This window comes from Chelonia mydas, chromosome 15 (genome assembly GCF_015237465.2).
Source record: "Chelonia mydas isolate rCheMyd1 chromosome 15, rCheMyd1.pri.v2, whole genome shotgun sequence".
NCBI lineage: Eukaryota > Metazoa > Chordata > Testudines > Cheloniidae > Chelonia > Chelonia mydas.
In genome coordinates this window covers 16,547,296-16,570,775 of record NC_057856.1, presented here as the reverse complement: position 1 = coordinate 16,570,775, position 23,480 = coordinate 16,547,296, and the positions used below count along the sequence as shown (strand labels likewise).

Below are 23,480 nucleotides of genomic sequence, written 5' to 3'. Positions count from 1 at the left end.
GACACTTAACTCACTGTAACAACATCTTTGCCCCATCTCCTCCCTTTTGATCTTTACTGTAGGAGCCATTGAGGGAGGAGGAGCTATGCTGTGCAATCTCTGTGCACCCACTGAAGTGATGGTTGGGTGAGATTCTCTTTCATGCACTCAAAGGCCTGTTTTCTCACCAGGGGGCTTGCATAAATCCACCTAGTTCATTAGCAACTTTGGTGAAATGTTAGGACAAGGTTTTATCTATCTCCTTTGAATCTGTTGGAAAGTGCTATGGAGTGGCTCCTGCCAACACACAAATGAAAGTGTATGCCTTGAGTTCCAATCCATCGATAAAGACAAACTGACTTTATGGAATACCCCAAAATTATTTTCATAGCCAAGCAGGGTGGTGTTCTGGTAAACTGCTGATGCAAAATGAGAAGCATAGACAGAACCAGCACCAAGAGCAGTGGGAGATTTACAGGTTAGCCACACACAAGAGAGCATTGGCTCCCAGATGGATGCAGTGGAGCAAGAATTTTCGAGTCACTGCTTGCTGTTATGTTTGCACTTACCCCGCACTGGGATATGGGCACCATGTCTCTGAAATAAAATCACCTTTACTGTAAAAATAATGTATGCCTTAAGCTCTTTGTAAAACTGAAAAGGTATCCAATTGTCTTTGTTATATATGCTCTTCAAGCACTATGCCTTATGACTCTGGGCACCAGGTGATCTGTTTCCTAGTGTGTATGACTGAAGAAAGATCATTGGCTTTCCTTATTAAGAAAGGACTAAGTGTGCCTGAATTGTTTTTATAGCAGTTTTCTTCAAACCTTACAACCACATCAGTTTGGATTAACCAAGAAAACAAATTTTGCTTTGGAGCTTTCCTTTGATACTTCCCATATGTGGAAGTAATGCCCTGATCTCCTCTGGGTATAACCCTGCCAAGTCTCTGTGCAAAAGGGATGATCTTGAGAATCCTCTTCAGGGACTAGGCTGGCCATTGGATTCTTAACCTTTGAACTATTTAGTGGGAAATAATGGATCTCTGTTAATCTCAGAAAACGGTTACCTCTAATGTGCTGTAGTTTGCTGAGAGCCTGGATATTTTGTTCTGAATTCCCATTACATTTTGTTTGTTTATTTTAATTCCTAAATCTCCCAGCAGGATGTGATTTCAACATTCTCCTGCTGGAAAGTTGTGTCACTTCTATTAAATGTTAGCCAGAGATGGAGTCTTTCTGGGGTTTTCCCGCCCCATTGCAGTGACATGCAACTAGACTTTCTTAGACAGAATTGTTCTTAACATGACATTTATTTATTGTTGTCTGGTGTGAGAGGGAATTGGCTGATGCTAGATGTGCTGCATTTTGTTTTTCTTTTGTTTAATATGAGGGATCTGAATTTTGTTACATGTTACTTACATTTATCATCATGTGGCTGCCGCAATCGCTTCTTAGTGTTTTGTCAAACCTAGGAAACCGAGTGTAATTTACACTTTGATCTGTGTGTGTGTGTTGAGTGCATTTTTGAACAGCTAAGATGTGAGTTGATGAGCAGTCCCCCTTTGCAATTTCCAGATTCATAGAATCTCAGAAATAAAGGACTGGAAGGGACCTCAAGAGGTCATCTAGGCCAGTCCCCTACGCTGAGGCAGGCCCAGATAAACCTAGACCATCCCTGATAGGTGTTTATCCAACCTGTTCTTTAAAAAATCTTCAGTGATGGGGATTCCACAACCTCCCTTGGAAGATTATTCCAGAGTTTAACTACCCTTATAGTTAGAAAGGTTTCTCTAACATCTAGCCAAAAACTCCCTTACTGCAGATTAAGCCCATTACATCTTGTCCTACTTTCAGTGGACATGGAGAACAGTTATCACTGCCCTCTTTATAATAGCCCTTAACATATTTGAAAACTGTATCCAGTTCCCTCTCCTCAGTCATCTTTTCTCAAGACTAAACATGCCCAGTTCTTTTAACCTTTCCTAAGAGGTCAGGTTTTCTAAATCGTTTTTGTTGTTGTTTGTTGCTTTCCTCTGATCTGGTATCTCTCCAATTTATCTACATCTTTCCTAAAGTGTGGCACCCAGTATTTAAGTTGAAGCCTCCAGTGCCAACTAGAGTGGGACAGTTACCTCAGGTGTCTTTACAAATGACACTCTTATTAGTACACCCCAGAATATTAGCCTTTTCTTGATTGCATCATATTGTTGATTCCTATTCATTTTGTGATCCACGATAACTACCTGATACTTTTCAGCAGTCCTACGACCTTTCCAGGTATTCCCCATTTTGTAGCTGTGCATTTGATTTTTTCCTTCTTACATAAAGTACTTTGCACTTGTCTTTATTGAATTTCACCTTGGTGATTTCAGATCAACTCTCCAATTTGTCAAGGTCGTCTTGAATTCTGATCCTGTCCTCCAGAGTGCTTGTAACCCCTCCCAGAAGGGAGTCATCTGCAGATTTTCTAAGAATACTCTATACTGCATTATCCAACTCATTAATGTCATCCATACATTCATGACTTGGATGTCAGTGTGAAGACACTGTTTGGTGGAAAATGCTCCAAAGTAATTCCATGCCACCATTATAACTAATGCTCCATTTCCTTCAAAGTTCTTATGAGTAAACGAAGGAGTCTGTTCTCCTTACCATGATGAAGATAGAAGCTTGTGAATACCATTAATAGTGATCAGTCAGAGCATTGCTTTATATGAATATCAGAGCCAGCCTTTATGGACACAAAGTCCTTGGTCATTGCCCCCTTAAATTGGGAGACTTAGGAGAATCTCCACTTTCTTTTTATTTATTTTTTTATTTTAACCTTGCAAGGGCCTTAAATTTCAAACTTATGTAAACTACTCTCTAGGTCTGCTTGTTAGTGATTTTATTGCTAAAGATCACAGGCTGTCCACTCAGTTATACAGTTACCCAGCACTCCAGCGTCCAGCAGAACCAAAGCCATAGGTGCTTTGATTTTTGTTGTTGGGTTTGGCCAGACAGTAGATTACTTTTGTTGGCACGAGGAGAGCAGCAAGCTCCTTAACAGCTGCTGAGCTAGTTCCTGTGCTGAACAGCTAATATCAGCTTCCCCAGAAGCAGGGGTCGTTCAATACCACAAGAAACTGTATGGCATAGCAAACTAAACATGTGGCTATAATCATAGCTCTGACACAGACTCTGTGGCCTTTGCCAAGTCACACAAGCAGAGCTGACAAGAACTTACAGGTCTCCATGGGTGAGGTTTTCAAAAGTGCCTTTGAAACATGAGTGCTTTCGTTGGGATGTGCTCCTAAATCATTTAGGTGCTTTTGAAAATCTGATGCACGATCAATATTTTTTACTATTTTCTCCCCTTTCAAATGTCAATTATCACCAGCTGGCTCTCCTTGGGCATTATTGGCTACTTTCTTGTAGGCATTGTAGTAGATGAAGGGGTTTGAAGGAGGAGGGGGTAGAGGCCTTAAAAATCAATTCAGGGAGGATGGTCCATGCATTAAGGGACCGTGTGGAAGAAAATGCAAGCTGCGGGAGAAGCAGAAGAATGAGGGATCAAGACAGGCATCACTGGTTGAGTAGAGGGTTAATGTAATAAGAGACCATAGCAGGTGAGGGACGTGGTTGTGAAGGAGCAGTTAAACTTGGTCTATATGCCAGAAAACCATCTTGCTAGCCCTCCTCAAAATCCTCTGGCCGGTCCTATGCATAGTGGTGTGTGATCATGGTAGATGGGATTCCTTTACTGCAGAAATGCTTGGCGCAGTCCCTGGTGTGAAACTCTCAATGAAATGGTAGTGGGCGGATTCATTCCAATTTCCAAGGAAGTGATAAAGGAGCTATTATAAAGTCCTACTGAGGTGATATAAACTACCCCCAGGAAATCTTCAATGCACAGACCATTGCAGGATTTCCCACAGACCTGTGTTGTGATTTTTTTTCCTGTCTGTGCCCGTTGCTGTGGCTTCTCCTGACTGTAGTTGGAGGTACTGTTGACATATGATGGTGCCATAGGCGCCAACTCCGTGGATGCTAAAAAAAATAGTGGTCCCAGAGGGGAATATGTGGTTTACCAGCAGCCCAACAGATCAGCGCCTCCCATCCACCAGTGGCCCCACCTATCAGCTCCTCCCACTCCATCCCAGCACCTCCTGCCACGATCAGCTGTTCAGTGGCGTGCAGGAGGCGCGCGGGGGGGGGGGGGGGGAAGGAGTGGGGACAGGGAGAGGTGGAGCAGGGAGTAAGGACTTGGGAGAAGGGGTGGGGCGGGGTTTGGGGGGGAGGTTGAGCACCCCCCAGGAACCAAGAAAGTTGGCACCTATGGATGGTACACCTGGGCTGCCTGTAGGCTCGTGACCAGTGCCGCATGGATCTGATTGTGTCTGAGGAAAGTTCACTCTAAGAGCTGCTCACTGGGAGACCTCATGTAGGCTCTGGTGGCAACATTTAGTGTATGACTGACCTGGTGTTGGCCCCAGAGCGGAATATGTGGTTTACCTGTTGATTTCATTAGCTCAGTAGACTGACAAGTTCCTTCAGGAAGCCACTCTGCCAAGGCTTATCTAAAACATTATTTTCTGTACAGACAGCAGGGGAATAGGGCCAGGGATATATCTAGTTTTCAGGGAGACATGGTTACCCTATTTGTTTATTAAAAGTGCTGTTGTCATTCACAATTATTGAAGGGTTGGGTGGGATCATGGCGGGCAAAGGTGAATTAACCATTGTTTGAAGGTGGAACAGGCGTCTGTATCTTTCTTTTTCTAGGATGGTGGCATAATATGTTGCAGTTCTGATTTAAAAAAACAAAAAAAACAAAAACCAAACTACAGCCAGCCCTGTGCCCTATATGCTTTCAGTGACTCCTTGTTTTTCAGAGTTCAAGGCGGTGGTCATCTTCAGTGTTTGGAACTGTGATTAAAAGCATGTGTGCTGACTTGTCGGAGAGGCCATTTCTCTGCTTTGATTGGTGGGGTTTGGAGTGTGCTTAGGTTTCTCTTCCTGGGAAGAAGCTGTAAACTGATATTTTCCTAAAACTGTACTTTAAAAAAAGTTGAAACAACCTTGAGAACTTAAGTGTAATTTATCAAAAACAATTAGCCTTACTACCTAACGTTAGGAAGACATGTTAGCAACTGCTTTAATATTGCAGATAGGTGAATGTGGGAAAATGTTAGGGCTTCCTAAATTTGGGATTAGAATTAACCAAGCTACTTGGCTGCATGTGAGAGAAGTCATGAGCCAAAGGCTAATACAGTTGATCTGAAGTAAGATTACTAAATGTAATTCTAGTTTGTGAATGTGAGCCACCGGGGCTGAAAGCCAATACAAATTCATTCTATGTTGAATATTTTATTACTGCTTTCATAACTGCACTTGGGCAATGTAGTTGGGCGTGGGAGTTTCTGAAAGACCAGCAAAACACACTTTATGTAATTCTTTAGTTGTTAATACAAAATACACATGTTAAAATAGATTGGAATTGAAAAGCTAAGTGTTATCCTGCAGATTTGATAAACTCTGTGTTGTGTTTTGTCACAGTGCCTCAAACTAATCTATTGATGAGGTTAGGAGTTGGGTGGTTGTTTTTTTTTTAATGTTTGTTGCGTGCTAAGCTTTCTTTTGGCTCTGCCTGGGCAGGAAAAAGGGGAAACTAGAAAACCCCATTAGCTGTCCATTTTCAGAATATCCAGGCTTTACTCTCAGTACACAAAGAAATACAACGGTAGGAAGTTGTTTCACATCCGAGCCAAGATAAGGTCCTGGAGGTTTATTATTTTTGTTGCCTGATAGCATCGGGACTGTGGAGCAAGGGGCAGAGAAGGAACAGCAGATCAACATCCCATGGGGACAACAGAAGGGAAGACAGACAGATAGCCAAGTGCCGACAGCTTCAGTCAGTACTCCCAGAGGAAGTGTTGGTTTCACCAGATGAAATTAATACACAGAAGTCCTTACTGAGGCATTCAGATGTGACATTGTTTTGGGGGGCCTGGTGATATGGCAGATGTGTAAAGCAGTGAATCATATGTTTACATATAATTAGGTCTGCATTGACAAGCCAGGTTTTCCTTTTGTTTAATAATTTCCTACATTAACATCAAAGACCTTGTTTTTTATAATGCAAACACATTTCCCTTTTTGTTTTGCTTTGCGTTAACATCAAACACAAAACCGTGAGTCCCACACAAAGAGCACATACTCCTGTTCCCTTCCTTTATAGCCTCCAAAAATGGATACAACTTTAATAGGAGAAGGAAACTTTCCTCATTTTGATTTCTTCTGCTAATTTATCCTATGTGATCACGTTTGCCTTTGCAAGCTCTGCTGATACTGGGTAACTTGATTCTGCATGTTACCTTTGCAATAATTTATTATTTGTGTTACAGTAGAGCTTAGGATCAAGGATCAGGGCCTGTTGTGCTAGGCACTGTACAGGCTGCTCAGTGGAATGTTGTCAAGCTTTTGATTGACAAGTAGGGTGCTTTCAGCAGTATTTTGCCATTTAGATTCCAGGCCATATGCATATTTTATTGGTTATATAACTTAAAGGAACACCATCAACTTAAATGTGTTCCAAGATGAAAACTTTGTAAAAAAAAAAAAAGAAGCTGTTATAAAACTTAGGGCCAATAGAAACATTGTCACAAATTTAAAAAAAAAAATGCAGGGAAACCAGTTGTCTTAAAATACACAAACATTCCCGTATAATATGTGAGACCGAAACATTATATCACTAGTAACTTGAAAGTGAAGTTAATTTTGCTGATTTTCTTCATTATCTAAGGTGAAAGAGAAATGAAAGGGTTAACAAGGATTGTCAAGGGGGTGTGGTGGAGGAGGAATAGGATTGTTAAGGGTTCTTTCACTTTGCGTGAATGCTAATTTTCAGAGAAGATGACACTTCAGTTATAAACAATGTGTTGATAACTGCATTTAATATGTAACATTAAACCTTCTGGCTTCTGCATATAATGCAATGGTCTTATCGTTTTGTTATGGGATAACTTTGTTGAAAATGATGTAAACTAAGGTACTTATAATGGTATTTTCCTTTCACAAAGAGAAATTCATGTCAATAATTTCCACTGAGAGCTTTACTACTGTCAGTCACAGTTTTTTGTTTTCCTTCTTGTTAGGTTATTGAACAGCACCAAGTTCTTGGAAATCTTTGACGGAGAATAACAGGGGGTTTTTTTGATTAAAGCTGATGAAGAAATATTTTTAACATAAGTTTCTTCATTTCCTTAAGGCCGAGCACCTGACACAAAAACTCTGAATTTGGAGACAATTGGGGTGAAAATTAACTCTGAAACTGGAAAGATCATTGTTGATGCCAGCGAAGCTACTTCTGTTCCTCACATATATGCAATTGGAGACATTACAGAGGTACAATGTCTACATAAACTATTTTACAATAACAGGAAGCTGAACTTTGTTCCTGACTTATAACTAGTGACCAGATGTCATCATGCTTTAACATATATACAGTGTTTTGGTCTTTTTTCGCTTTGTACAATGTCATGCCAGCCACCTGGATCAGTAATTTCCTTAACCAAAATCTTGTGAAGTATCTCTGTATGAGATTATTGCTGATGATTATCAGGAAATGCATTAGTAGGCAGAAGTTAATAATCTTTAATATTGTTTTATCCCTTCAAATAAATGTCTTCATGCAGTCCCTGAATGTTGAGTTAAAATATACATAACTACTAGAGCTGAATGAATAAGTCTCAATATGTCTATGGAATGACAGTGAAAATTTCAGTGAATATTTGATTTTTGGGGTTTTTTTTTTAGTTTTATTAGTTAATTGTGATTGGTCACGTGACACTTTCTTTTCCCTGATATGGAATGCTTCTGGCACAAGAATCAGCATCTCCGAATTTTAAAATTTGATTGCCCCAAATATTCATGCATGTGGTTCTGCTTCTCTGTGAACATTCATGCCACGTAAAACTCAATTGCTCAGAAGTTCATGGCAAGAGAACATAAAAGGGGGACAAGCATTCTTGAAGCTCATTCAGTAATTAGTCAAACAAAATGAGCAAAACAAATAGTCACAGATTCTTGCAGCATTAACTCAATTCTAATAATAATCTACAAAATGTGCTATGACAACAGTTTCTTGCACCTGTCAGAAAGTACTTCGAGGCACAAGGCCAGATGTTTTCAGTCACGTAAAAACTCAGAGTGACCAGTATAAACTGAGCATCTAGAAATGAGTTGTCTTCGTAAAATGTTTAATTGTGTATGTCTGCATTATAAGCTTCACAGTTATAGCAAGTCCTCTCACCGGTAAATCAGATTGCTTTGATTCCCAAAGCACATCTTATAAATATTTGAGATAGCCAAAACGTGTAATATATGGGCCTGGTCTTGCAAGGTACAGCTTTCCCTCCGCTACCACTGAAGTTAGTAGCAGTTGAGTGCATCAGTGCTTTTCAGGATTGGTCCTTATATACTTGAGACATCTTTTTTTCAAAAAGGTTTAAATACTGTGGTGACATCCAAGGGGTATATACAGTAAAAATTGAAAGATCTTTAAATGATTCGTGACTCTGCCACATTTAAAGAATACAGTTGTCCCAACCCTTCCAAGAGGTATGGTGGGTTACAGAATGTCCTGAGAATAGTCGTCCACATTCCTAACTAGGACTCTGGAACCAGAGAGACATCTCATAAATCTACCTCTCCACCTTTGACCTCTTCCCCTCCATCTAGGCTCACATCTCTTCCTGTTTGTGTCTTTCTGATGTCTTCTCTGGGATGACCTGTTACTTCCTTCAAACTGTCAAAACTTAACTATTCCTTTCCTCCTAAACCCTCTCCCCTCCCCCTTTCTCCATCATTGTTGACAACTTCATTATCATTCCCCACCACTCAGACTCTCACCTTTAGGGGTTATCTTTGATTTCTCAGACCCAGACTCTCACCATATCTTATCAGTTCTCCCTCTGTGACATCTCTAGAAGTTCGCCCCTTCCACTCAGTACCTCTTTCAAATCCCTGGTTCATGCCATAGTTGTCTCTCCTGACCTCCTGATTCCTCCCCGCCATACACACACACGCATGCTCCAAATGTATTCAGGGTTGGGGGGGTTTTTTTGGCCTCCTTCCTCTGAACCATCAGGGATGGCCACAGCTGGAGATGGGACACTGGACGGGATGTGCCTGTGCTCTGAGGTGGTACTGAGAGCTCTCTCTCTCTCTCAGCTGGCTGGTTTTTGTTCCGATGCTCAGGATAGTGCTGGGAAAGAATTTTCTTCCAGGTCAGCTTGGCATTGGCCAGGGTGTGGGGGGGATCGCCTTCCTTTGCAACGTGATGCGCAAGTCGCTTGCCAGGATCATCTGGGTATATCTCACTTAATCAGTGCCCTGCCATTGGTCCCTCCTATTCGCTGCCTGTGGCACACAATAGTTTAGTCTCCTGAGGGCCGTGTAATACTTTGGTCAACTTTCGGCTGTTGGGTTTCATGTGTGGCCAGCCGGGTGGTAGTGATTGTCCGTGATACGCAGGAGGTCAGACTAAGTGATGGGGTGATCCCTTCTGGCCTTAACCGCTGTGGCTTTAACCTTTCTTTTCTTGAATCTCTCCAACTCAGAAGCTAGAGGCAGCGTAGGTAGAGCACTGGACTGGGACTCAGAAAACTGGGTTCTCTTCACGATGCTGCTGCTGATCTGCAGTATGACCTTGGGCAAACCACTTCAGCTATCTCTGCTTCGCTCCCCTTCCACACATTGTTTCTTTCCCACGTGACTTACCCTGCTGGGCTGGGTGCTTCTCCCCTTTTCCTGTATCTTCGTCTCACTGTTCAAAAATGTCCGCACTTAAAAGTTTCATTCATGTTCTACTGTGACTCATGTTCTCTCTTGTCTCTCCTTTTCCTATTCTGATGCTGTGTGTCTCATTTAGGTTGTAAGCTCTTCAGGGACTCTGAACTAACAATGGTACTCTCATTTTTACACTGTGCCACGCCCACTGTGGGATGACCACTCTGGAAATTTAATCAGTGTTCTCTAGATATGCTCAGTTAAGCTCATATTTATGTACCTCTCTATACAGTCTCAGTGCTTTCATTTAAGTAGCTCCCTATAACCCAAGACATAAGAGGGTATGTTGTTCACAGAGTCATAGAATTTAAGGCCAGAAGGGACCATTATGATCATCTAGTCTGACCTCCAGCGTAACACAGGCCAGAGAATTTCATCCAATATTGAAGTGCGTTTCTATGCTCGAATTAAGTGATATAATCATTTTACATGAATACCAAATTGTTTGTTAAAGGATTCATTTAGATCATTGAAAACTGGCAATGCTGTCAGTGAAGTGAAACTCCCAACTTAGTTGAATTTCTCTAGCAGATCAAATATCAGGTTTGAAATCGCCAGGCACTCTAAAACCATTGGTTCGCAACACAGCAGGGTCAGCTCGGCCCTTCAGCGTATACTAATTGAGAACCATGTATTTTTGTGTGTGTGTGTATCCTTTGGATAAGACCTTTTAAAAGAAGGAAAAAAGCCCTGCCAAAGTCCTTCTTGCTATATGTGGATATCAGTGATTCCTCCCATCCTGCCCATAAAGGTAGGGTTTGCCACAGGATCCTTGGCCAGCATTACCCCTCGCTCTGCTTTTGTATAGGGTCTTGCACACTGGTTTTCCACCAGTCTGCTCCCCCCAAACGTAGTTGGCAGCATTTCAGTGCCACTGTAAGTGCATAACTTGTGACATGCATTAGGGTCCTTTGAGATGCAGGGTGCATTTGACAGCTGTTATCTCTTAAAAGTCACTCTTGGCCCTCATTTCCCAAACTCATGTTGCATAGACACTAACTTGCTATTAAATATTAAGAGTTCAATGGGGAAGTTTATCCACAAATTAAACCCCACTTACCTCTTCAGAATGAGTATTGTCACTTTTAAGAGACGTACCTGGCTGGTGCAAATGTAGAATTGTGTGCATGGTTGTGCCTTGTTTGGAAAATTAGACCATAAATTCATCTGAACTATTCACTTGTATAAACTTCCCAGGGGTGCATCCAGTGCTTTTGAAAAGGTCTCAGAACCCTTTAAGTGAATAGTGGTTTTGTTTGGGGTTTTTTTTAACTGACAAATGAAATCTCATTAGTTTCTTCATTATCAGTAATTGTGAGGAGTTGAGGCGGTAGATTTTGTCTGAGCTGGCAAATATATGTGACAGTTTTGCAAGTCTGGTATAAATTTTATGCTTGTTAAAATCCTCTCTCCCATATCATTCTTGCTGAAGAAGCATAGTACATGCACCAGAGAAGTGTTGTTATAATGATATTTAACATACGTAGGAGCCACTGTAAATCCACTTCTTCAAAGGGTGTTGTAGCAACTGTAACGGTGGAAGGTACTGTATGTTGCTTTGCTAGGGTGTTCTGAATAGAAATAAGACCAAAAAATGAGTCATGTTAGAACAGATATACAGCACTTCAAAGCTTCTAAAATTCTCCTAGGAGGCCTTAAATGTTTTATATGTTGAAAGGAGTCTTATGAACAATTCAAATCATTGATAATCAACTGAGTAGTTGTACACATGACTGCAAAGTGAGTCTTGACTTCAAATATTTACCAGGGAAGGTCTTAAAGCTGTTGTTTTATGAGAAATTGTGCTTTATCTGCATGGATGTTTTAGTAATTAGTTGGGTTTTGTGGAATGCATGGCAGTGCTTTCACAATTTTATCTCTCGTTCCAATCTTCTATTCATTTCTGGAATGCCAAAACAACATCTGTATTTCCTGCTACAGAAATGATTGGCAGACATTTTTCAGGCAAATGTATGTAAGAAAAAACAAATGGCAAACTTCATCTGGTAAATGACATTTACAGATCTTGGAAGCGAAAATGCTTTGTTTGAAAAGCCATTATTTGATGGATCTTTTTAAACAACAAAAAAAGCATAGGTTTGCAGTTCCGTGATTTGTCATGGGTTGTGGAGAACAATAGGCTAGTTTTCATTGACCTATGAAGCATGTGTATCAGGTACAGTATACATAAGTGCTTACAATACTAAATTGTTTGGATTTGACTTTTGGTATGGAAATCTATGACTCCATCACTACTCAGTGAGTATTAACATAGAGAATCCAAGTATAAAGGAGGTGCAATGGATGGTGGAGGAGACAATAAAATCCAAGGAAAACTACAAGAAAATTTGCAGTTCAGCTGATATTCGCATGTGCGCAGAAGTGATTCACAGTTAATAATATATACATAGAAATCTTATGGATAAGCTGGGAGGAGGGAATTAATCGAAGTGTCGTTAGATGCCCCAAGTGTTTTACAATAGTCAATAAAAGTTTGAAAAGCTTGGGTGGGTAGAGTGGGAAATCTTGGTTTTGATATTTGCTGAATCCCATTTCTAAGGTAGTGGTTAGTTGGAATACTAGGAAGGAAACAGTTAGATTGCAAAAGTATTGGGGCAGCCACCTAATGGCTTTGAGTGAATCTGAGCAGTATGACATCTAGATGGGACCTAAATCCACCAGCCATGGTCCTTTATAAAACATCAGTGCTACCTCTCAAAAAATCTTCCAGCTACTGCCTCTTCCCTTCCTCACATCATTTCTCCACTTAGCTTCTTGATCTCTTTCCCACTCTTTCTTCTCAGGGGCGCCCTGAACTGACGCCTACGGCGGCGGCTGCAGGAAAGTTGCTGGCTCAACGTCTGTTTGGCCAGTCTTCAGAACTGATGGATTATGACAATGTGAGTTGTTACTTTTTTTTTTTCGGTATTGTTTATAATGGTTAAAAACAAAACCCAACACCCTAGTAAATAGACAAGAATCATTTTTTCTAATTTGGGATCCAGCTTTTCAGACTGGGTGCACTGAACTAGAACTCTTCTCGCTGTTGCAAAAGTCTCCATATCAAATCACCTATTTTTGTAGCTGCTAAATGCCTAGTGAGTGTCTTTCATCATATGGTTCGACTGTAACATTTGGGGTTGTTTTATGATGTGCCAGGTACCCACTACAGTTTTCACTCCTCTGGAATACGGTTGTGTAGGACTGTCAGAAGAAAAGGCAGTGGAACATTATGGACTGGATAACTTAGAGGTATTAAAATTTTTAATTGTGTAACTAGGACTTAGTTTCAGCATGGAGAGATGGGAACTTTTCCCTGTGGAAACTATGGTAACAAGTAAAAGTGATTTTTGTGCAGCCATTGGTCTAGATCCCCAAGCCACTACTCCACATGGTTAGGAAGATTGAACGTAACTGCTCCAGAGACACCAAGGACCTCAATTTCAAAAGCAGGTGGTGTAACACGTATCTTGGGAAACCAAATTACTATTTTAATGAGTGATAAGTTACAGCCATCATTAAATGAAACTGCTACATCCCATTTGAGTCTTCAAAATTAGCTGCCCAGCTGCCTTATTCACCTAAAGGTTTCTGACGTCCCCTAGAACTTTCAGGTAAACAGATTTCTACTATAGTTCCATTTGTTTGATTGAAAATACACTGGTCTGGTATACTTATGCACTGCACGCTGATGAATAAAATTGCTTCAGGAATACATTCACCATCCACACAAGCCATGATGAGCTGCGTGTGAGTTGCAATGCACCATTGCTGGTGAGGAAGTTCAGAAATCATTGTTTCTATTCAACTGCTGCACTGTTATAATAAATCAAGATTCCAGTTAGCCACTTTGCAAAAAAAATGTAGGGGTCTCTTTATTCAGTCTTCAAAGAAAGGTCATCTAGGTGTAATGCTTTATATTGTGGAAATGGAAATTGTAATAATTGGCAGCTCCCTAGTTCATGTGCAGTCAGTTACTGATACGTTCTTGGTTACCTTGATACTCAATTTATGCTTTGAAATCAACATTAGGCTTTAGTGCTTTTATCACTTCTACTGTAATTCATAGCTTTCTGGGTCTTAACACCACCTGAAGGACCATAAATGGCAACAAAGCAATTGTTCTTTCCAAGCAGTTGATTTTTGCATACAGCATTTGGCTTAGCTATGGCTATAGGTGAACCTCATTATACTGCAAGAAAGAGATTGGTTGGTTTAAAAAATTGTTTACTGGACAGTCTGGAAAAATTACCCTTTCAATTTCCCCTGCAGTACATGATTACAGATATGAAGAGCTTACAGTTTTTCATATGCTCAAAAACTTAGGAATTCCCTCACCTTTTGGTCAAAAGAGGTCTGAATCAAATTAAGATCGGATGATTACTTTGAATTCAGGACACTAGAAATGAGTAATCTGACTTTTTTTATATAGAGAGAGAGATATATCCTGTATAAATAGCTGAGCTTTCTGTGAAAAAGATTTTTTCTGCTCTTGGTCTTGCTTTCCATGTGTACTTTTTATCACAGTAACTGCATATCTTGTAAGCTTTAAAAAGAAATCTAGCCCACTAATTAATGCTGTTATAAAAACCAATCTTGGTTTATTTTTCTGTTTATACAGAAAAATATAGTGTATAGTACCAATTGTGTACAATAATAATCATGATGCTATCATGTCAAATGTCTGGTAGTTATAGAAATATATATTCTAACAAGGAATCTTAATAATCATTTTTCCCAATCAGGTATACCATGCATATTATACACCTTTGGAATTTACAGTGGCTGAAAGAGAGACAACTCAGTGTTACATAAAAGTAAGCGTTCAGAACTTTTAACTTTTATTAAAACAAGTGATATGGTCTATATTTTGCTTTAGGAACAAAAAGCATTTGTCAGATTGCTGAAAAACTTTCTCAAAATTGATGGGTTCTTTTTCCAATCATCAACCATTTTTCTCTAGACTTTTGATATTCCTCACACAACACTTTACATCTTCAAAGCACTTGACGAGGAGTTAGCAGTTCTCACTGCTGATAGAGTGCTCCACAGACAACACATTCAGTTCTTAGGGAATTTCTGAATATTTATTCAGATCAGGGTATTATTGTGCCGCCTTTTTTCTTTAAGACAAGGGAGGCAGTTCTTCATCAGCTAAATGTAATCTTTGAATTGTCGTCCCATTTGTCCTTATAAAACAAGCCACAAAGGCCTCCCTGTTTTACACCAGAGCTTCAGACCTGAAGCAAATCTCATTTTTTGGAACAGTTCATTTACTCTGATTGTAAGGTTTGCAGGCCCACTTGACTGTAGAAAGAAGCTTGGCTAGGATGAAGCATAGTATCAGTGGAATATCTGGTACATTTTTTATGTCGGGGGGACTAACTTCTACCTTTGCAGTGGGATGAATGTATTGACCTAATAGGTCCATCTCAAAGTATTATGCTCCTAACACCCTATGCCTAGGATATGCCAGACACTGATAGTTGAAGGGATTTCCCTCTATACATTTTGTCAAATGCAACCTACAAAAACAGTTAGGTTGCTTTTATCAATGTCATGTCCAGCATAAGAAGTGAAGTGTCATTACTTCTCCTCAGCCAATACTTTTAGATAGAGGTGATGGTAGTTCAGTATTTGAGGACAAGATGGCAGTGATACAATATCTGCTGAGAGTCACTTTGCAGATAATGCTTATTAAACTCTCCCTCAAAACAAGTGAATAAACATTAAACTTGCAGTTGACGTTGAACCTCTGTGAGGGGTTTTTTGTTGTTTACAATCTTTTCAATATTAAGGAATGTCTTATCAGGAGTACTGCTGTTATACAGCGGTGATGAATGAATCCACAGTCCCTATGCAGCCTTTAACAGTCCAGGCTGACATGCGTAGCAGAGCCTTTTGGACCAGTGGCGATTCAGTGCCTGATACAGATGCTCAGCTACATAGGGAGATTGTCACTATTCTTAGAGTGAAAGTGCTAAGATGCTGTCCTGTATAATCCACTTTCCAACGTTGTTCTGGAACACAGGTGAGCATTCAGTGAGTCAGGCCTCCACACTCTTAATTGCCCACAGCAGATTCAACACTCTTCGCTCCTTCCTGGGCTTGACTAACTTTAAAAAAAGTCACTTTGCATATATGGTAAATGTACCTAGCCAGACAGGCTGCCATAAATGTTCTTTGACTGAATTATAATGGCACGGGATGATCTGTGGTCAATGGTGACCATCTTTGGGAGTTCAGCTAATCAGCTGCCAAGAATTCCCATGTGACCAGCCTGTATCTCAATCAGAGAAGTGCTAACTTGGCCAATCTGGGTCAAAATGAGGTTAGGATGGGTATTGGACCATCAAGGACATTTGTAAGACGTCACCTGACAAACCACAAAGCACGTCACTTACTTTAAATCATTGTTTACTGATGACTCACTAAAGTCTGCAGGATGCGCCACAGAGAAGCCTGAAGTGTTGGGAATGTAGATTAAAACCTCAGTTCAGCAAATCATTTAAGCCCATGCGTAAATCCCAGTGAAGTCAGTGGGATTTAAGCTGCGGTTAAATGCTTTGCTCCATAGGGGATAGGCGGCTGAACCTAGTACTTTGGGGAAGCCCAGCTTCATGCCCCATGATGTTTTGCATTCAGATGGTATGCCTGCGAAAAAAAGAGCAGCGGATCATTGGCCTTCATTTCATTGGACCAAATGCAGGTGAAGTGATTCAAGGATTTGCTCTTGGAATAAAGTAAGTACAAAGGAATGGCTCTACTTTTAAAGCCTGATTTTTAAGTTATTGTAAGAGTATAAAAGATATCTGCTGAATTTTGGCAACTCTATAAAGAATCGATGTTTTATGTTACTTTTATGTAGTATTACACATATTTTCACTAAAATACTGTCGTTCTTCATTGCGATATACTGGATTTAGTTAAAGAAATAATGGCTATAGTTAAGGAACAACTTAGGCAAAGTGTATGATTGGCCAGGCATTGTTACACCAAAAAGTCAACTTGAGTGTCCACCTATTAAGTTTGGTTCCTTCAAAGAATGACAGAGAAGCCTTTCCCAGCATTGCACCCACAAAGCAGAAAATGGTTTTATAAACCTGCACAAGCCTTTTCTTTTTAAAAAAAAAAAAAAAAGTTCACTTTGATGTGTTGTCCATGAGGGGCCTCCTTATACCAGTCGGGTCTCCTAAGGATCTCGACCCTTTAAATGTGCCACCTTCCAGATCCTGATTCAAGTCTAGCCACCATCTGACTTAAATGAGATTAGACAACTCCTTCATTGCCTGGAGCCCTATATGAGCTTTTATGCTTCAGGGCATAAGCCAACTGCTAAGTGAGAAGGTGAGGAAGAAACTTCTTCTATGTGTGGGGAGTTCTTTCATAATTTCCCATTATATGGAGATTTTACACCTTCTGAAATGTTTGGTACCAGCCACTGAGACAGACAGGACACTGGACTAGGTGAACCATCGGTCTGATGTAGAATGAGAGTTTGTTTTCATTGATAGTGAGGCACTTTCTCCTCTTGGGTTGAGTCCCCTGCCTTCTTTTCACTCCTAGCTTGAGGAACGATCCTAAGTCCTCTCTCTAAAGTGCAGAACATCACCGCTAGATCTGAGATGTGCCCGAATGCTTTTTTCATTCCTCCCTTTGTCACTGACTTGCATCTTCAGAAATGTTTATTATAACGATTAAATGTATAGTTCCGAACGCCATACTATTTTATGAAGAAGGCAAACTCTGGTCCCTGAGAAACTTTTTCCTAAGGATAATGTCAGCTAGTTGTCCTAAATGTCATCACCATATTATTATGGCGTTGTTGGCTTTTACTTCTGAGTGTAGCATAAATGAAAAGCAGAAAGGACTAAGGCAGCAGGACCACAAGTATCGTGTGAGGAATATCTTGGAAATTGTTGACTGCAGTATACCCCAAATATGCATATTTCCAACATATGTGTAGTTCATTAGTTGCCAGTGGTAGAAATTCTAGTATTGCGTTTTTTAGGAGGTTATCGCTTTGAAGTTTTATCCAAAATAACCAGCGCAAAAGAAGTATTTGAAACTGGAGCACTTTTCTGCCTTGCCTCTAGCCACAGTAACAGATTTTCAGAAGGTCAAATCTTGGTGTCGGTATACTGCTGTATTTCACAAGTCTTGGGTTTATAATGTACAATACAGGCGTAGTAAGTCTGAACTGCCATTTCACTTGATCAAATATTAGCTCTTATTTTATCCCCCATTTAAAAGGATGTCCCCTGCCAAAATAATCTGTGCTCTGGTAACGTGTGGTCTCAGCTGATTTTTATCCTACAAGGATTCGTCGATGCATATGAGATACGAGTGAAGGTTTCTTCCTTTTTTCTCAGTATCTAATTTTTCCAGCCTGAAACAATACTTAAATTTAGATCTTTGATATGTTGCAGCATTTTCAGAAAATGACTTGACAGGAATAGTGGCACGTTTTAGGTATGACTGCACTGCAGCTGGGAGTGTGCCTCTCAACATGGAAAGACAGACTGGCCCTAGCTTTGCTCATGCTATCATGCTAAAAAGAACAGTGTGGACATGGCAGCTGAGGCTAACCATCCAAGCCCACCTAACCCCCTTGGTCTGAACTCCTGCTCTGCAGCATCCACACTGCTAATTTAGTGTGCTAGCACGCACAGAGCTAGTGAGAGTCTGGGTACCAGTCTGGGTACCACACTCTCAGCTAGGAGTGTGCCTCTCAGCACAGAGCTAGCTGAGAGGCACATTCCTAGCTGCAGTGTAGACAAACCCTTAAAGGTCATCTAGGTCTAGCCTTTTGTGGTCAGAAGACTGAAGGAATTAAGCAAGTAGGATTGGCAGGTGCAGAAGTGGAAATCATGGATGCATGCTATGTACCTTTTGGAGAAGTTTTCTCTTGTTTGCATTTTAGGAAATTGCAAGTGTAAGCACCATACACCATCTGATATTCTGAGAGGGCAGTCTCATCTCTCTTCCAGCTGATTTTTGCCTGCAAACCAAACTATGATTTTTTCCTACATGGCTACCAGTAGGAAAACCTGATGTCCATCTGCAAATGTTTTAATACCTGAAAGGATGGTCTTGTAGTTAAGAAACTGGACTGTGACTCACGAGATCTGGATTTAGTTCCTTGCTTTACCACACTCACTATGTGACCTTGGGCACATGAGTTAATCTCTCTGTACCTCAACTCGTCATCTATAAAAATAAGAATAATAATCCTTCCCTACCTCACAATGTTGTGATGATAAATCCTTGAATGGTTACCACGTAAGTACCTTCATAGACTGATGTTGTGTTGGTAATTGTCTCTGCTTTGCTTTTTGGACAATAGCTTCAAATGTAACTTCTCCACTGGCTATTACTCTAGAAAAAGAGAATAAGGTAAACCCAGTCTGATGCTTTGTGCCGTTACAGATGTGTTATGTGTACAGAGTATGACTTTGTTCATTTTTTTTTTTTGGTAGATGTGGCGCTACGTATGCGCAGATGATGAAGACAGTTGGCATTCACCCTACCTGTGCTGAGGAAGTAACCAAGTTATATGTCACAAAGCGCTCTGGTTTGGATGCAAAGGTCACAGGTTGCTGAGGTTAAGTACAATCCCTGGACAGAAGTTAAAAGCACACAGTAGAACTGAGAAGGAAAAAGAACATTCTGAACTGACACAGCTTTGGTAATCGTAGTCCTGCAGTCAAGGTTTCCTAGGTATCACTCCTTCAGTAGACAACAAAAAGCGAATTTTACAATCCCAGCCATACAGTACCTACCTTACGAACTGCCCATACACATCTTTAAAATCAACGCAGTACTTAACCTTCAGGAAATAAGATTTATGTTAAAAAGCATCACTTCTGAAGTACCTGTGTCCTTTTGTGTTGCTGGGAGCTAGAGAAAGTCATCATTTTCTGTACATCAAAATGTTTCTTGCCCATCACTTGGCATCTAAAGCCATGTAAAACTTAAATGGATGTCACTTTGTTACAGGAACAGTGGCCATCACACTACTAACCATTCCCACCCACTAGCAAATTAATCCCACTTGGATGTCATCCCTCAGAGAAATGCATTGTGAAACAGAGGTGAAGAGGATGCCAGATATTTGGAGCTCTCTGACAGTGAATGTGTGACTTCCGTAGCCAGCGTTTCCCAATAGAACACCTTGCTACTGACCTCCCCCAAGAATTCAACCATGAGGAATGATGTTCAAATCTCACTGAACTGAACCAGCTTCTCAGATAGTGAATAGAGAACACGGGCAATAATTCCTTCTCAGCTCTGGCGATACAGCTCCCTACTGGTGGTAATCACGAGAGTTCAAAGTCAGGGCTCATTGACAGGAGACAGATCCCAAAGCATATAGCAGTAGGTAAGCAGCCTTCAGTGTTTCAGGGAAATGTACCATGTACTGCAATTGGTAATAGAGGAGAATATAAAGTGACCATTAGGGTTGTTACACTATTAGGCGAGTTCACTGTTGGCATAGGCAGTGTGTGTCATTGTGGAAGCTCATAGAATTCCTTTAGAAATGAGGAAATTTTGCCATTTAAACACTTACAGAAAGAACTTTGGGGTTGGTGAGAACTTCCCTGCACATTTTTCAAATTGCCAATTAATTTCAGCTCAGATTGAAATGGCAGGTCACACAAATTACTACTCCAATGCCAAATAGTAAGCAATACTGAAAATTGGAATTGAACATAGAACGCTGTGTGTGCTGTTCACACAGCTCAAATATTTGACATGAATTGGAGTGGGTGTCTACGATCTTTGTTTTTTTAAAATAGATTTTCATTGATAAACTAAAACTGCTGTAACTCTCACAATTAGCTTGTGGTAGTTGGGATCTGAACTGCATTATATTAAAAATAAAACCAGAAAGGCGATGTACCTGTTCAGAGCTCACCTTAAGATACCTGTCTGCAAACTGTTCTTTCAACGTATTGCCCAAACTTCCTGTAGGAAGAAAGCATTCACCTAGTGTGAGCTGCTTCTTCTTCATGTTGGCCAGAAGGGGGAGATCCTGACTAACATGTGACAATATAAAAACAAGATAGAAATCCAATAGCAGAGATGCTTTTGCCAAATACTGTTAAATAGGCAGCCTGACAAAGGCAAAACAAAAACACAAACCCTCAGATTTTCATTTCAAGTAGCAATTTATTGCTAATACTGTATTTTGAGAAGTGCAATCACATATTTACTCACGACCCTTTAAAACAATGCATGTAGGAAGGGGAGGGGTTAGTTACCATTCTTTAGAAAGACACAATAAAAATCAATCTTTCATGCTGTATTTTAAACAGCAATATTTTTGCAAACGAGTTTTGACAGTTTCCTAGCCATCCTCGCCCTGTTAATTGCAAAGTTCTTAAAAACAGTTCGCTGACCGTGTATATCTTTGAAACTTTTTTCTTAGACTGTCCATTTTAAAACCTTGTTAGTTTACTATTTCACTGAGAGTTATACTATAGACAAGTGGTGGATTTAATTTAAGTTTAAAACGTATCTTGCCACCAGAATTGTATAGCACATGCCCCAGAAGCTATTGAAAAACTCTGAAGCTTCAGCAGACATTATCAAAACAAGTGTAATAGTACTTATCAACACACCATCAAGGTGGTATTACCATAAATTCCTTTCAGGGATCTGACTTTAAAAACAAAACAGAACCAGCACTGTGGGGTTTTAACTGCCTCATTTCCAAAGTTTGACACTGTAAATCTTAAATGTGTTATAAATGTATTAAGTCTTGATCCTGGGTGAAGCAGATAATATACCCTCACAGTACAGAAAGAGCAAATAGGTTTCCTACTGCTGTTCAAGAAACATAAAAGTAAAAGCTGTATATGACGGGTTACAATATTTCTAAGTTGGTTTCACAAAGCTAGAATTTCAAGATACAATTGACAGCTATTGCGGCTTTTCCTAAAAACAAACAAACAAAAAAACTGCACCATACACACAAATTAAGGATAAGTTGCTTCCCAGATCTGTGACTCCTAACATTACAGATTTTAGAGTAGCATGTTCAAACTAGGATTTGTATTGCATAGTCCATAAAAGAGAGGAGTGGTTCAATCAAACGCTGTTGCCTAATGAATATAGCATTCTGCATTTCTCATCACATCTGTTGATTTGTTTGAGTCACCACTAAGAACAAGTCTATGGACTTGCAGGTGAAAGGAAACATTTTGGGAACGGAAATGTATTTGGTGTACTGCCTTTTTGTTGCTACTCCCTTCATAAAAAATGTTTTGAAAGTGTCATGTTCACACACGCGTAGTCAAAACCTCCCTATCTCCTTTGGTAAAAGAGGACATCCTGCGGAAACATAATATTGGAGCCAAAACACCTCTGTACATTTTTGAGCAATTAAAAAAAAAAAGCTTACAGTAAACTTTAAAATTATTTCAAAATATTTTAGTTGATTTAAATATTGAGCATTTCAGAGCAAAACCTATTTGATCTTTCTCAGCTGCTGTGACATATTATCTGCTTCACCTAGAGCATTTCGGTTTTCAGAGATCTTGCTAGGAGAAACAGCCCTCAATTGGTTATAAGGTGTATATGTGAGAATTTCTAATGATCTCTGTGTTGAACCATGGCATTGCTCATTCCCTTTGCATGCATTACTCAGGCACCCACTGGTTCAGCCATGGACCATGTTGCTGTTGTACTCAGTCCTACCTGTGGAGTTTTTGTGCATTATGTGCCATTAGAGAGAGGCCCAGGAGGTGAGATAAGTTAATTTTCCTTCTATCATGAGACTGCCAATGGAAAAAACAACTTGCTGTACTGCAACCAGTAAAGAGATCTGGTGGGAAACTGTCCAAGATTTTATGTGGGGTGTGAAATTAATCCACATCATCACTGTCTGAAGTAGCCGTCTAAGGGAGACTTTTTTTGTTTTCAACCATTTATTTTCACTTGTTTAGAATCACAATATGGTCTTATATAGACTCCATGAAAATTGATTTTGCATCTTAAATTGCATCCTGGCTCTGGTCCTCATTGACTACAACGTGTTGTCCACTGAAGTAAATCTTGATGTACGTTCATAGTTACAAAACACTGATGTGTCAGAACCAAGAGTGAGGCAGAGTAACTGAAAACTACTTGGATTGGTATTATTTTCTTGGTGGATTCCTTGTGTGCTCTCCAGGGATAGCCTTTTGTAATAAAATCAGCCTGTCTAATGTCAAGTGAAAAGTCTGATAGATGCTGCAAATTATTTACTCTGTGTGTAAGTGAAAATGTATGTTTAAATGAATACATGCAGTCAGGCTGTCTTCTCGGGGTGCCAGCTAATGATGGCTTGTGTGTCAAACCACACAGTGGAGTAGACAAGTCTGAGGATTGCTGGACCCCTATTAAATATTTATATATGATTCTGATATTTATTGTTACATTATGGACAAATAAATGATTTTCTTAAAGACTATGTTGCAATGTCTTTGCTTAACTTAATTTACAAGCATGGTCTGTGCTTACTGAAAACTTCATCCTAGTGGTCGTCAGTTAAAAGTGGGGCCTTTTTATTCTAATGTTTCTGTTGGTGGGATGCTGATTGGTAAGGAAACTAAAAACAGTCACCAAATGAAATTCAATGCCTAGAACATGAAGTCACAGACATATCTCCCAGCTACCTAA

At 40.0% G+C, this 23,480-nt stretch overlaps 1 protein-coding gene across 5 annotated transcripts in view; it reads left to right on the top strand.

The window, feature by feature from the left end:
- TXNRD2 (thioredoxin reductase 2) overlaps positions 1 to 23,266 on the top strand; it is a 52,112-nt gene extending 28,846 nt beyond the window's left edge. For 2 of the 5 annotated variants that reach the window (XM_037879241.2, XM_043529845.1), the window contains exons 12-17: positions 7,234 to 7,370; positions 12,620 to 12,715; positions 12,975 to 13,067; positions 14,561 to 14,632; positions 16,461 to 16,558; positions 19,295 to 23,266. In XM_037879241.2, coding sequence (XP_037735169.1) covers positions 7,234 to 7,370; positions 12,620 to 12,715; positions 12,975 to 13,067; positions 14,561 to 14,632; positions 16,461 to 16,558; positions 19,295 to 19,418 — 620 coding nt within the window. In that variant the 3' untranslated portion in view covers positions 19,419 to 23,266. The remainder of the gene's footprint in view (positions 1 to 7,233; positions 7,371 to 12,619; positions 12,716 to 12,974; positions 13,068 to 14,560; positions 14,633 to 16,460; positions 16,559 to 19,294) is intronic. The other 3 variants (XM_037879242.2, XM_037879243.2, XM_037879244.2) reach the window with 3 other exon arrangements.
- Positions 23,267 to 23,480: the final 214 nt, after the last annotated feature.